This window comes from Taurulus bubalis (assembly GCF_910589615.1).
Source record: "Taurulus bubalis genome assembly, chromosome: 17".
Taxonomy (NCBI): domain Eukaryota; kingdom Metazoa; phylum Chordata; class Actinopteri; order Perciformes; family Cottidae; genus Taurulus; species Taurulus bubalis.
Window position 1 is genome coordinate 12,818,891 of NC_136605.1, and position 13,531 is coordinate 12,832,421.

Below are 13,531 nucleotides of genomic sequence, written 5' to 3' on the forward strand. Positions count from 1 at the left end.
CTAATTTTTGTATATGAATTGTACCGTTTCTGAAGCTTTGATGAAGTTAAAGATTACCTACAGCAGCATCTGGTGGCAGTTGAGCAGAGCAACATCTTGGAAGAGACGGACAAAACTGAACTCTACTTGTTGTACATCAACTGCCTGGAGGTACATATGAAGTCTGACTCTGCTGTATATTTTAAATGAAACTCCTTTGTTCAGCAGCACTTGTCAGGATACATTAAATGCAAATCTTCTAATCCCACATGGATTATAGTATCTTGCGATGTGATAGAACTTTTATAGAATATATTTTCATTTCTCTCTAGGATTCCATGTTTGAACGGTTTCAGTTCAGGTCCATTGCGTGCCAACGGGTGTGTCTGCAGGATGAAAGTTCCTTCCTAACAGACTACCTGCAATTACATGGTCAGTCTGCTGAAACAGCCACTGTGGAGTATCTGCAGCAGATTGCCAGAGTGCGCATGGACCTGGATGTGGCTGCAAGCCTCATCACAGAAAACCTCAGAGCCACTGGTATGTAATTCTAATTTAGGCACATACTGTACACTCGCCAGTGACTGAAAAATAGAGGCATTTGTCATTGGTGTGTGTGTTTGATGATTCCGAACTGTCATTTTTCCTTTTCTTTTCAAACACAGCAGAGTCTCGGGAGACTGGTCAGAGTGAAACCACAGCCCTCCTCCTCACCAGCGCGGTGAACTTGTGTAGGCGCAGTGGAAACGACTGGTATCGTGTCTACTTGATCCGCAAGATCTGCAGCCAATATGGAGTGGAGTTTGTCCTGAAACTCCTCAAAGTGAACGAAATGCACTGGCTCTTTCCTGAAGAAGTGCTGCAAAAGGTTTGATTACTCACATTGTGATTTTCAGTGCCTGAATAAATGCACCGTTGTAATCAAAATGTAATGCCATCAGTAACTAAACAGTGCGATTCGATTTTCATTACACCCAGAGTGAGAAAGCCACTCCAATAGACCCATTCCTTGTGTGTGGGGAAGACTACAAGACCATCAGAAATGCTGTTGCAAAGGGAGTTATGGAGGGAAAAGTCAATGGACTGGATGAGATTTGTGAGGTAACGTTGTGTTACTTTCTTTTTGGTAACTGAGCATCAGGTCAGGACTCTGCTTCAGAATGCATGTTTACATGGCTGTCTTGTTGCTCTCTTCCTTTGTAGGGGTGCAGATGCTTACCACAGCGTACAGCAGTGTATCTTCTATTGGCACTCTACAGAGAAGTCACCACTCTTTACAGAGAAGACAACGCTGGCTTCCATCCCAAGCCTGAGGTAGATCCTTTTTTAATTTGCACCTTATGAGCTTTCTAAAACTAATCTGAAAATATTATTACTAATGTTACCATATAATATAGGCCTACACAGAATGGTCAATCCATTCTGGTCAATGTATGCAATATCACTGATATTTAAATATGGGTATTCATTATCTAGATTATGCAAATGATTTATCAGGTGAGATCAAAATTAGGGAGGCAAATATTTCAAAGGTCAAATGGGGGAAAAAAAGACCAATTAAAGATGATTGTGTCACAAAAAATGTGCCATTAATGTAATAAGCATTGTCATATTTTGCTTTCAATTGGGGAGTGGGAACCAATCATACATTTATTTTTTGCTCTACTGGGCATTTTTCTGTCTGTTTCAGTAAACTACATATCCATGTATTTATGTATCTTTGTACCTACAGCAATTGGAAGCCTTGACGACCTACATCCAGAGCTCCAAATTCCTTGCCAGCCAACAGATGAAGGCCTTTGCGAAGGCTTTGGTGAGCAACCAACTGAGGTCGTTGGAAGTTTGTCCCGGTACCTCTGGTGCCCAATCTGTGCTGGTGGACCTAACCATTCACCTGGCTGCTGTCATGCTCTGTGGGAACCAGGGGATCTTTGCTCCCCTGCAGCAGCTGGCAATGGACCCTGCCAACATGCAGGTATGTATATCGTCAGCTGCTTTCAGTGTTGTCAAAATTGGCCTTCTCTTTTTTTTACGCAAATGTAATATTTGTATCTGTTGGCACAGGCAGCCTTCTTGCCTACCATGCCAGATGACATGTTAGTAGTGGCTCAACAAGCTATGGGACCGGTGCAGTGGTACTGTAAGTAAACAGACAAAGAAAACTATTTACTCTCAAATTTAAATTATAAAAAATATATATATGTAATTTTGTATTTACTCTTCCCATAGATTGTCCGAATGGTCACCCCTGCACCATTGGAGAGGTATGTCATGTTTAGTCTGACTCATAATAAGATTGTAATGAGTCTTTTTTTTTTTTTTTTTTTTTTTTTAGCATTCTTTTCATTAATTTTCTTGCACCCTATTTCTTATTTTATTTTTTCCCTAGTGCGGTCAGCCCATGGAAAAAAGTGTTTGTTTGGACTGTCGTGCTGTAATTGGAGGAGAAAACCACATGCCTGTGACGGGATTTCAAGTTGGTCAGCTGCAGTAAGGAGGCTTTGACTTGCTGCAACTTTGACTTTGATTTTTTGAAAAATATTTTTTTCAAAGATTTGTATTGATGCATTAATTGTCTTCTCACAGGGGAGACCGCACTCAGACAGGCCACGTCCTCGGCAACCCCAGTCGCAGGGACAATCCAGACATGCTGGACACAAAGAGCATCTCCCTTGTTCCCTTCACCATGGTCCGCATGCTCACTCACATGGCCATGCTGTTGGGTGCCTGCAATCACCCACAGGTAGCTTAAATAAAGAGTGCAGTTCTAACGGAGATCCTTTTAGGTGCAAAAAAATGTTCACCAAATAATAAAAACCCCATATTTCACACAAACACTCTCAATATACTATTTGTGTTTTAAATGGGGGACTCTGGTCAGTCATCCACTTTATTTGTGTTTCTAGATTATTTCTGCCATCATCAAACCTCCAGTCCGTGACCCGGGTGCATTTCTACTTGCGCACTTGCAAGAGGACATGAAACATCTGACCAGATCTCTGGGTAAAGGGACAGACGACACCGTCAGCGCCGTCCACCTGCTCATCAGCAGCTTCCTGGAACCCAAACAGCCTCTAACATGTAAGGAACAACACACCTTCTGTAGAACTGTTCTGTTATATGTTTGGAATAACATAATGATACCAAAAATAAAGTTATGCACCAATGCAGTGCAGCTGTGTTACTGTTTTCACCTACTAAAAGCATGTTTCTGAAGTTTGTTGCTCCTGGACCTTCTTCTGTCTCATTACTGTAAATTAGGCTGCAGGACAGTGACAGAAAATATAAAATAGAGAAGAGAGATGTTGCGTTATACGGAGTCATTTTTCCCTCTAGATTCACTGGCTTACCTTCTACTGTTGAGCACAGCTGGTCTTTCCTTTCAGGGCCTGTTCCTTATGACAATGTGCTCTCCACCAAAGAGGCTAGAAATGGATGGGAGATGGAAGTGAGCAACGTCGTCATCGCACCTCAGCTGAAGGTAGAAATACTTTTTGAAAATTTGTTCTAAAAGGGAACAAATGGAGCACATAATCTAATTTGCGCATATAACACGTCCTCCTCTCATGTGTCTCCTCCACAGCACTTGGATAGACAGCTGAAGGACGTGAACGCGTTCATCCGGGCTGATTCTCGCATCTCGGCCAACCCAATCATGATGCTCATGTTTGGCGATCCTAGGCTTTTCTTGGCCTCACTTCCCCAGAATTCTCTGATCCACGGTTCTGTTGTGTGGAGCTGCAGGGAGAAAGTGTCTCTGCTGAGCCTCACCCACATCGTGGAGCAGAATGATGGCAAAGAAACCGTGCCGGTGCTCTGGAGATTTCTGCATAAGGTAAGAAAACAGTGACAGACCACTTTGAAAGCCAGCAAAAGAATCCTGTGTCCTACTTAAACCCGGTTTTGGAGACGTTACTCCTATAACTGCGTCATAGTGGTCCATGTGTACACTGAGTTCCTTGTGTTAAGCTACTTTTAGTCTGTTCTGCTTGTATGTGCTCTGACTTAAAATGTTGCATTTCCCTTAAAATTAGGTTAGAATGTCAGTCGATTGCGGTATAAAAAAGACATGAAGTCTTTATTTTAACAAAATGTAAGTACATAATGGTTTTAGGAGTGCTGAGGGTGCAATTTCCACTAGGGATCCTGTTTTTCCCCTAATTTTCGCAGTTTCAGTATAAATCATCCACTAACAGAGCACTAAACTTACAGCCAAGATCCAGATGCTAGAAGCTCTGATTTGATCAAAATGCTTATGAGTCACCTTCAGTTATTACCGTTTGCTTACAGCATTTAAGCTGCACATGCAGTTGCGAGTGATTAGCAAGCTTTAATTTGCCCCAGATTTAGTTATGGAAAGTATTTTAACGAATTAAATAATAACTCCCTTTGCAACACCATTTCTGATAACTCTCATTTACTTACATGTGTTTTAAAGGACCTCTGGCTTTATTGTTTATGGTTCCACAATTACCAGAAATCATGTATCATCTTGTATGCCAGAAAAACTACACTGATGTAAAAAAAAATCTCATATAATATGTATGTATGTATGTATATATGTGAGATGTGTTTGTATATATGTTTATGTATGGCAAGATCGGCTTACTTGCACAACACATTTTCTTAAATTGTGGCTTCTTTAAGTTTCACATACTTTAATATCCAGTATATGTACTGTATATAAACATACATATTTACCAAGTTATGAAGAGCATTTTACAAGCAATTATGTGAACACGACACACTTTAAAATTTTAGGAAGCAGAGCTCCGAGTGGTGAAGCACCTTCCTGACATCCTCACACTCCAGAGAGATCTGGTCAAGAAGTTTCAGAACATCACCGAGCTGACTTGTGGCACCATTGCCGAATTCCTCCACGGACAGAAAACAGGTACTGGAACTAACTGCCTACGCCGGTGGTTCCCAACTTTCTTTGTAACTGTGTGACTCACTCTTCATAAGAGATTAAAAAAATAATAAAGTTCCACGCAGTTCCTAATTACCTCCTTCTCGGAAATGTCATAGTAAAGTAGCTTAGTGGCTTAGTAGCACAGTAAAAACATGCCTGCCAAGAATGAGTTGTTTTAACCGGGACGGAGACAATGATTGATTATTCTTAAAAGAGCCAAATCTCTTCCACACGTCAGTCTATCCAATTTATGCAAGTTGTGTTTCTAGTTGACGCGTCTACACTTGGGATGATTTTTGTGTTCTTCATCTGTGCAGCTTCGCTGAAAGCCTGGTATGATAAATACATCCAAATCTTCCTGACGGCGTGGAATCAGCTCAGAGTGTCTTTGGCCACTAACGGTAAATAAAAAAACACACGTTGTTACACCAACGCTGGCCCGTTCAACATCTCCATACGATTTGAATTGAAACGTTGTCCTTCAGGTGAAATCAAGATCCCAGCCCAGTTCTGCCAAAAGGACCTGGACCGCAACAGTGACTTCAAGGTGCTGTTACCACGGCGACAAGGCCCGGGCCTGTGCTCCACGGCCCTTGTCAGCTACCTCATCGCGCTGCACAACGACTTGGTGTACTGTGTGGACAAGCACACTGGAGAGGAGACCAGGTGGGGGCGCTCATGCCACATTTTTGCTCACTTGCACACGTTTGGCTGTAGGAGCACATTGTGTAAACTTCTGTCCCCCCAAATATATACACTACATTATTATATTGCTTTTACTGAGAGATTGTTAAATGATAGAAAGATAGCTTTTTAAATACCAAGTCAAAGATGGAAAGAGAAAGCAGAAAAAAGCACGTTTGCAGATATATTCCCATCATTCATGCATACTGATGCTGGCTGTCTGGTTTGTTTTTCCCGCCCAGCTACAAAGTGAGCCCTGCAGATCTGACCGACCTGCATGTGATTCGGTACGAGATGGAGAGGGACCTGATGCCTCTGGTTGTGTCCAACACCCAGTACAGCATTGAGAGAGGCCAGGAGACTCTTCACGAGTACGACTTGCCCAAGATCCAGCAACAGATCGTCTCCCGCTTCTTACAGGGCAAACCTCTCATCACTCTTATCGTAAGCAAATTGAAAGCACGAGCAGAACACAGAAATAATAACAATAACTTTATTTATATAGCACCTTTTTTAATGCAAAGTGCTCTACAGATAAGCAAACCATAGTCGTACATAACGTCAATACCAGTAAACAAAAAAGGACCATTTTATTTATTTATTAAGGATCCCCATTAGTCTATACCGCAATGGAGACTATTCTTCCTGGGGTCCAGGCAGAAGCATTACATTACAAATCATAAAATGCAGTACAGCCTGATCAATCAAACAAAAACACAGACTTACAACATTTACATTCAAAGAAAAATAATAAAAATACCTAAAGTAACCTAATCTACACTAATTTCCTTACTGATTATTGCTGCCTTAAGTTATAAAGGCAATGAATCCAACAAAACCAAACAAATAACCAAAAAGAGCAAATGTAATAGAAAACAAACAAATAAATTAAATAAACAAACAAAAACAGGGGAACAAAAGAACTGCATAAAAGGATGACATCACTTAAATGCAATTCTATAAAAATTGATTTTAAGAATGAATTTAAAAGAAGTTTTTGATTCTGCAACCCTTATCTCCTCAGGCAGGTCGTTCCAAAGTCGAAGGGCCCTAATGGCAAGTTTAGAAATGACTCCTCTTTGTTGGGAACATTGTTAAAACACCATATTCCTCCTGCCTCTTTCCATTTTCCACAGGGCATCCCGACGCTAGTGAACAGACATGACCGCAACTATGAGATTATCCTAAAGGACGTAAAAGCAAAAGTCCAGCAAGTAAGTTTTGATGCACACTACAGTCCTGGAACTACCTTTACTTAATCACATGGTATACTAAACATGCTGCTGGAGAAAACCCCTCATATGAGATGGATGTGTGTGTGCCAACAGGAGCCTCTTCAGACTCTCAGCCTGTCTGCCGTGGCTGGGGAGCTGCACTCCTACAGTGAGGTGTGTGAGGCCTTGTCCGCTCTGGAAGTGGCCCTGGGTTTTCTCGCCATGACCGGGGGAGAGCCTCTCATGCAGCTGTCCTGCTACCTGGAGGAGGTGCTGCAGATGGGAAACCAGATGGCTGCGCATATCCTCAAGGTCAGCCTATCTGAGACAGCGATTATTCTATCCTGTTGCCGTTCTCCCACTTCCACTGTACATTTTGTTCCTTTTTTAAACAAACAATTTGCCAAATTGACACCTAAGCGCAATCACACCATGTGTCATCATACTATACTGTTACAAACATGGTTTCACTGTGGGTTTTTTTTAGGTGCTAGGAGTGCAATAAAACTTAATGTTCTCCCCGTTTTGCTCACAGGCCCTGAGCATGTGCTGTCTTAAGCATTGCGTGGCTCTGTGGCAGCTGCTGGTCTCACTCAAATCAGAAAACATGCTGCGGCTCAAGAGGGTAAGGCATCAGTACAGATACAGAAGTCTAAATGGTATTATTATTTGTAGTGGCATTTTAGTGACCTATGTCATACTACATGTTGCTTCATCAATCCTTTTGTATACAAGTGCAGTATTATTCTCTTTTTATTTTGACTATTTCATGCATGCTCTGTGTTCTCCAGGATCCCTTTGTGGAGGTCTCAGAGACCTACAAACAGGCCCTTGGGGAGGACGAGCAGCGGCTGCTGACTGGCTTCTTTTCTAAGAGCAGTGCTGACAATTTCCTGCTGGAGATGCACGAGTTCCTGTTGCTGGTTCTTAAAAAACCCAATGCACCTGACACCTACAAGCCTGATTGGAGGTAAAACAAAATGACCATTGCACGTGTCTATAAGTACTTAAACACGTGTCTAAAATGAATGCTAGATCATTTAAAAACTGAAAAAAACTGTTGCTTGCTGTGTTTTCGCTCTCAGTGAAACAAAGTAGATGTTGTTCCATTCCTACTTTGAGCCACTTTTGGGGGATTTAGCGAGCTGCACGCTAACAATCCTGAAGCTAACTTTGGTCAGATTTGGCTCTCTACATAATAAAGTTGGTTGTCTGAGAAAAGCCTGAGTAAAAAGGTTATTTTGTAAATTTTGAACAAAGTCTTTTATTTGATTGGGCTCAGGGACAACACATTACATTGAAACACTGCCTCCAGCATGAGTAACTACTGTCCTAAATAATTAAAAAAATGTACCTCTCGCCCTGATTGAGTGTGCCATGTATTTTAGCTCCATATTTTGTATTTCATTCAGACTGGAGTATGTTTATTTATGTGTGTGCGTGTGTTTTTAAATGTAATGTCCGATCACATGTACTATAAAGTGTACGTTTTGTCTTTTTTAAAAGCCTGAAAGTCACACTGGTGTCTTACATGGAGCGCAAAGACCTGGATGCCCCGCCTGATGTGGAGGAGCTCTTCCCAGAGGAGATCTGCCTCTCCCAGTATGTTGAAGCCTGGAAGTTCAGTATGGCCATCAAGCAGGAGCGCGGACAGAGACAATGAAGACGTAAGGAAAGGTTGTTTTTTTTTGTCTACCTTCTTTATCTTTATATCATTAAATCCTTTGGGTGAAGTTTACAATCATAATGCATCAACAGTAGCTGTATGAATGTCTGATATGGTGGTATTTTTCACTATTTATGCAAAGGAGATGTGCCTTTTTAAGAGCACTAATGTTGAGCTTCAGCGTGCCACAAAAGATGGAGTGCAGTTCACATTTACAACTCACCTTTGTGAAGAGTTGAACTTTTTGCATCATGTCTTCTGGTTTTGTTTGATTTTAATTGTTCCTGTGCTTCAACATGTACAGCGTTTCCGTACAGTTGAAAGTTTCCTTTCTCGCACTTTTTGTGTAATGTGAATTTGTCTGTCCTGCGAAGAGGCAGAAAATACAATCTGAATACTACTCAGGTATAATATGTGGTCTAAAAATCACATTGGAGTCACTTTCCTCAAAGCCACTTGTTTCCATTCCTTCTTTGTGTTCATGTCTTGTGTATGTTAAAGCTGCACTTGCCTTTCGTCCACTTTTTAAAATTCAGTCTTTAAAAAAATCTATGTTTATTGTATATAAAATATATTTAAAAAAAACATTTATTTCTTTAAGTTTAAATCCAGTTTTGACTTCATTTGATTTTCTGTAACTTTTCATTCAATGTTCATCATATTTACAGAATACAATATTGCCTCGTTAGTTAGTTTTGTTTGTGTGGCAATAAATACGGATTACAATAAAGCATATGTGTCTTTTGTGTGCTTGTTTACTCACAATACATAAATGTTTCTAATGAGGCATCTTATTCAGCTCACGCTGGGGTGGCTCAGTGCTGCTCCCGCCCCTTCATGGCTTAATGTTGACTAACATTGCCATAACTTTTCTAGTTGTTTGTCAACACATTACGGCAGCAAAAAATGTTTCCATCCGCCATTGTAGGCAAAACAATTGTGGGTAATTTCCTCAGTACCCTCTGAGTCGTCTTAAATCCTGTAGTCATAGTGGAGTGTGACAGTACAATATTTTGCTCAGCAGGGGTTTGGCAACAACAACAATACAGAAATGTGAATGTCGTGCTGAGATTCCCCTCCTGTGAGACTAACCTCATTTAAGCAGATCTTTTGTATTTTTTTGTTTGTCGTGTAACGTTGCTTTCCAGCTTAAAGGGTACTTCCCAAATAACAAAAACAAAACATATTTTCTCACTTATCTTTACTGGTATCTGCCCAAAGAGATAATTATGGTTTTACGTTACTCTGACATTTCTGTTGCTGGTCCTTTTTATAATGCCTTCTGTGTCTACACTTGTAAAGAGTGTTTTACAGTGGATTCTTAACAGCACTACTACTATAGGTCACAAGAAAATTGCTCCTTATTTACATGTTACATCACTACCAAAGACCAAAAGAGGCTGTCCATGATGGAGTGCTCAGGAAATGTCTGCCTGCCGAAGGTTACGTGACTTTCTGACCCTGTGTTGGTGGGAGAGCAATGTGTTTCTGATCAGGCTGATGGAAATGATAAGGACAAGACCGCTGTTGGACAGCTCCTTAATTCAATTTCCTCTATACCAAAGCAGTGTTTAGCATAACAATGACAAATGGAAGCATGCGCCTGTGAAAGTAAACCATGCCAGCGACCACCCTCTAGGAGTCTGCAGTCAGTATAAATGATAACCATAAGAAGACTCGAAGACTGCCGGGTTCGCTGATTTGACCCAAATGACACTTTTATTTCATTATGCCTCGATTACGCAAGTAATCTTGATCTATAAATCCTGATGAAAAATAGTTGTTGACAGACTGACAATCGGAGCTGTCACTGCACCAGGCCGGGGTGACATGTGCTATCTAACCATGTCCTCGCTGCTCATTAGTAAACCCGAAATGTGGAAGTACAGTACATGAGGTTAATAAACACACCCACAAATGGGTCATGAGGCGTGATTTGCTCAACAGGTCCTGTAGAACAAGCCTCACTGAGCAAGTTCAATCGCTTTCGTTTCCACTTGTGTTGGCTTCAAAGCCACCATGCCAACAGTACAAAGGGAGGGATACAAAGAGGCCACATTATTTTCCCTGCTCTGTGTTTGTTTGTTTTTTTGTCTTTGTTTCTTGATGAGGAGGAAATGGGGCCAAAATTACTGTGCATCGTGGCTCATATTTAATGATATTCATGGTTGATGGACACTTGGGATCAGGTCACAAGCATGAGGGTTTCACAAAGCTGGATAATGATGTGCAGAAATTACCTCTTTTGGTTTGCAGCTACAGTATGCTGGAGGATTTTACTGCCCTGGCTGAATTATGGGCATTTTGTCTCTGCTGGGTCATAAATGCACTCAAGAATTCAGCCAGAGTTGGCCATTCTTTTAAACTTTGGTGAAATGAGCAATGAGACCAACTCAAAACAGTATTTTAGAATGTGGGAAATGTGTCCCCCTTCTGTTTAAATGATCTGGTTTTGTTTTAAACCATAATATAACATTTGTTTTCCTAGTGGCAGGTTAAGTACATGCTTGGTTCAACACTAGGACTCGTTTTGTAATGCTTTTCACAAGCCTTTTCAGCCCGCAACCTAAATGTGTTTTTGATGTTGCCTATGAAAGTTATTAAAATAATCATTTGTTCCTCATATGTTGTCTGTCTGTTTCCATTCTTCCCAAAAATTATATATATATTTTTTGAAATACCACTTGGGAACTGATTGGTCGACAGGTTTTGCTCGTGGGCTGCTAACAACAACACTAACTGTTTTCAATGCAGACAAATTGATAAATAGTCACAGAAAACATTCAGTGTTGGATTTATCATGGTGGATTTACTTGACAGAGTCTCCATAATGACACCACAGGTCAAAGCTGGATTACAAGGCTCCTGAAGGAGCCCTCGCCAAATTAGCACAACAGGTAGCAGGCAGCTTCTCAAATATATTGAGTATGTCGTACACGACTTATGTTGATAAAGACACCTACAATATATTAATGGTAGGCTACAGGTAATGCAGATGCATTAAGACGGGAGACGTGCAGCAGCAGTAACATCGTAAATCAATGCCCATTATAGAATAGAGGTAAAATCATTGTAAATTGGCAAGGGACAACTCCGGTTTGGCTCTATGTTCAGTGATTATTTATTCATGTATTTCCCACTATTATAATGTATCTATATCTTAGCTTTCTCTCAACATGAGCCCTATTGCTCTCTCTCTCTCTTCTGTGAATCGTTAGGTAAATAATTCCCCAAAATAATATTTAAAATTTGTCTATTTTAAATCTAGGTCAGCAATCCTAATCAATTCTCCCCTTTGTACTTGCCTTGGGTTATACTTTTGTTTCTATTAACCCTTCAGAGATGCCCTCTGAACTTCACGATCCAGTTAAAATAATATAAAGTTCAGCTTTGAATCGTCACTGTGCCTTGATCTGTGGAGGAGCTTCAAACTTAACCCTTTGCCAAACAGCCTCAGATATTCATCAAGTGTACACCTTGGGGATCCAATATCATTCGCAGGCACCGTCGCCAGTCAGGCGCGCTCAGTCAATAGGGAGCTAAGATTTTAATGATTGTGGTATGAAATCAGTACCCTGAGATACCCCTGAGACCCCAGGAAGCACACCAACAGGCTACTGTATTTTCTATGGGGCATCACATGTGCTTTACTGGCGGTCTGGGAAAATGTTTTCTTTAAATTAGCCCTTCAGGGTGCTGCTGTTATTGCATTATTATCAAATTAGTGTTTTTTAATTAATACGTCATCTGAAATGTATGTGCAAGTAGGTCACAGCGGGGTGAGCGCAGAGAGCGTGTCCAGACTCTCGGGTTGCTCAGAGAGAGAGAGAGAGAGAGAGAGAGAGAGAGAGAGAGAGAGAGAAAACAACCTCGCTGAGCACATCTGTGAATTATATTAGCTAATTGTGTGCACTTCTCCTTGCACTTAACACTTGGGTTGTCCTCCAAGCACAAGGAAGAAATTAAGAGCACTGCTGCCATGTTGTTCTATTAAATACGTGAAGAGAAAATACAATTACTAGTTAAGTGGGAACATACCACATGGGATTATGAGAGGCACAACATTTCAAGATTCAAGAGGGAGTTTATTCATTTTGCCATGCACATGCAGGTTTACCAGCAACACCACTGTAAGATTTATATGCAAGCAGAGCACAGATAAGAGACAATATCATTTTTTTTTTCGAGTCCTATGTCTCATTTTTGCAGTAAGCAGTTAACCTACAAAGGTATGGGCTTTCCTTAATGGAAAATGGCTGTTTTAGCATAATACTGAGTCCCCCAGTCCAACTGGAGCCTTCTCACCTTGGGCAGAGACATCTTAACTGTACCTTTTTCATAACTACAGCTTGAATTTCAATACCAAACGGTCTGCTACAGGCAGACAGCTCAGCCTTTGCGTTCCATAACAATAAAACCACATGTTGAATCTGATTGTTATGGTAACATTTCCCAAATAATAAGATGAAGCAAAGGCAAGACTGGGTTATGTGTCAGGTACTGAGTTACATCTACATTGTTAGAAGCCCCTGCTGCTTTCCCTGACTTTTGTTTCGGAGAAAAAGGCGCTGTGAAAAAAATAAAGGCACTGGCTACCAGCCAGAATTGCTAATCCGTGCATTTTGTTTGGGAAACATTTGGAGCGCTGTCACCGGTATACTCTAATGTTACAGAATGGTTTCTGCTGTGCTCTAGTACCAGTGTATTGTTCCTTCAGGTGGTTATATTTGCTATCACGTGCTAGTGATCCAACTTGAACTTCAAGATCTACACCGAACCAAAACAAGTCCCCTGCTAGCCTGTCAACCCCCATCCTTCAAAGCCGACTTTTAAGCTTGGCTGGCTCTCTAATAATTCTGCTACTCGTCAGCAGATCCTCAGCTGTGCCTAGAATTAGCACTTCACCTCATCTGCCTGGGGTTGAGTACCAGCCACCAGACAGAGGAAAGTATTATAGGTGGTGCTTAGAGTGCCTACCTCTCTGGCCTTTGGCAAGGATGTCTAGATTTGACTGAGGAGGACTTAGCAGACCTGTCAGGTTCCCACCCAGGTTTCGCCTCTCCGCTCTGATTGTGT

The 13,531-nt window shown here is 41.2% G+C and overlaps 1 protein-coding gene across 1 annotated transcript in view; it reads left to right on the plus strand.

Moving 5' to 3' along the window:
• Nucleotides 1-9,175, plus strand: part of LOC306749327 (E3 ubiquitin-protein ligase rnf213-alpha-like) — a 28,201-nt gene extending 19,026 nt beyond the window's left edge. The window contains exons 46-67 of the mRNA XM_079232605.1: nucleotides 36-150; nucleotides 312-519; nucleotides 645-847; nucleotides 958-1,080; nucleotides 1,183-1,293; nucleotides 1,712-1,954; nucleotides 2,044-2,119; nucleotides 2,209-2,243; nucleotides 2,369-2,469; nucleotides 2,566-2,722; nucleotides 2,886-3,060; nucleotides 3,366-3,460; nucleotides 3,563-3,814; nucleotides 4,741-4,873; nucleotides 5,209-5,292; nucleotides 5,377-5,557; nucleotides 5,818-6,019; nucleotides 6,712-6,789; nucleotides 6,904-7,101; nucleotides 7,325-7,414; nucleotides 7,581-7,759; nucleotides 8,296-9,175. Of these exons, the coding sequence (XP_079088731.1) occupies nucleotides 36-150; nucleotides 312-519; nucleotides 645-847; nucleotides 958-1,080; nucleotides 1,183-1,293; nucleotides 1,712-1,954; nucleotides 2,044-2,119; nucleotides 2,209-2,243; nucleotides 2,369-2,469; nucleotides 2,566-2,722; nucleotides 2,886-3,060; nucleotides 3,366-3,460; nucleotides 3,563-3,814; nucleotides 4,741-4,873; nucleotides 5,209-5,292; nucleotides 5,377-5,557; nucleotides 5,818-6,019; nucleotides 6,712-6,789; nucleotides 6,904-7,101; nucleotides 7,325-7,414; nucleotides 7,581-7,759; nucleotides 8,296-8,452 (3,196 nt within the window). The 3' untranslated portion in view covers nucleotides 8,453-9,175. The remainder of the gene's footprint in view (nucleotides 1-35; nucleotides 151-311; nucleotides 520-644; nucleotides 848-957; nucleotides 1,081-1,182; nucleotides 1,294-1,711; nucleotides 1,955-2,043; nucleotides 2,120-2,208; nucleotides 2,244-2,368; nucleotides 2,470-2,565; nucleotides 2,723-2,885; nucleotides 3,061-3,365; nucleotides 3,461-3,562; nucleotides 3,815-4,740; nucleotides 4,874-5,208; nucleotides 5,293-5,376; nucleotides 5,558-5,817; nucleotides 6,020-6,711; nucleotides 6,790-6,903; nucleotides 7,102-7,324; nucleotides 7,415-7,580; nucleotides 7,760-8,295) is intronic.
• The last annotated feature ends 4,356 nt before the right edge of the window (nucleotides 9,176-13,531 follow it).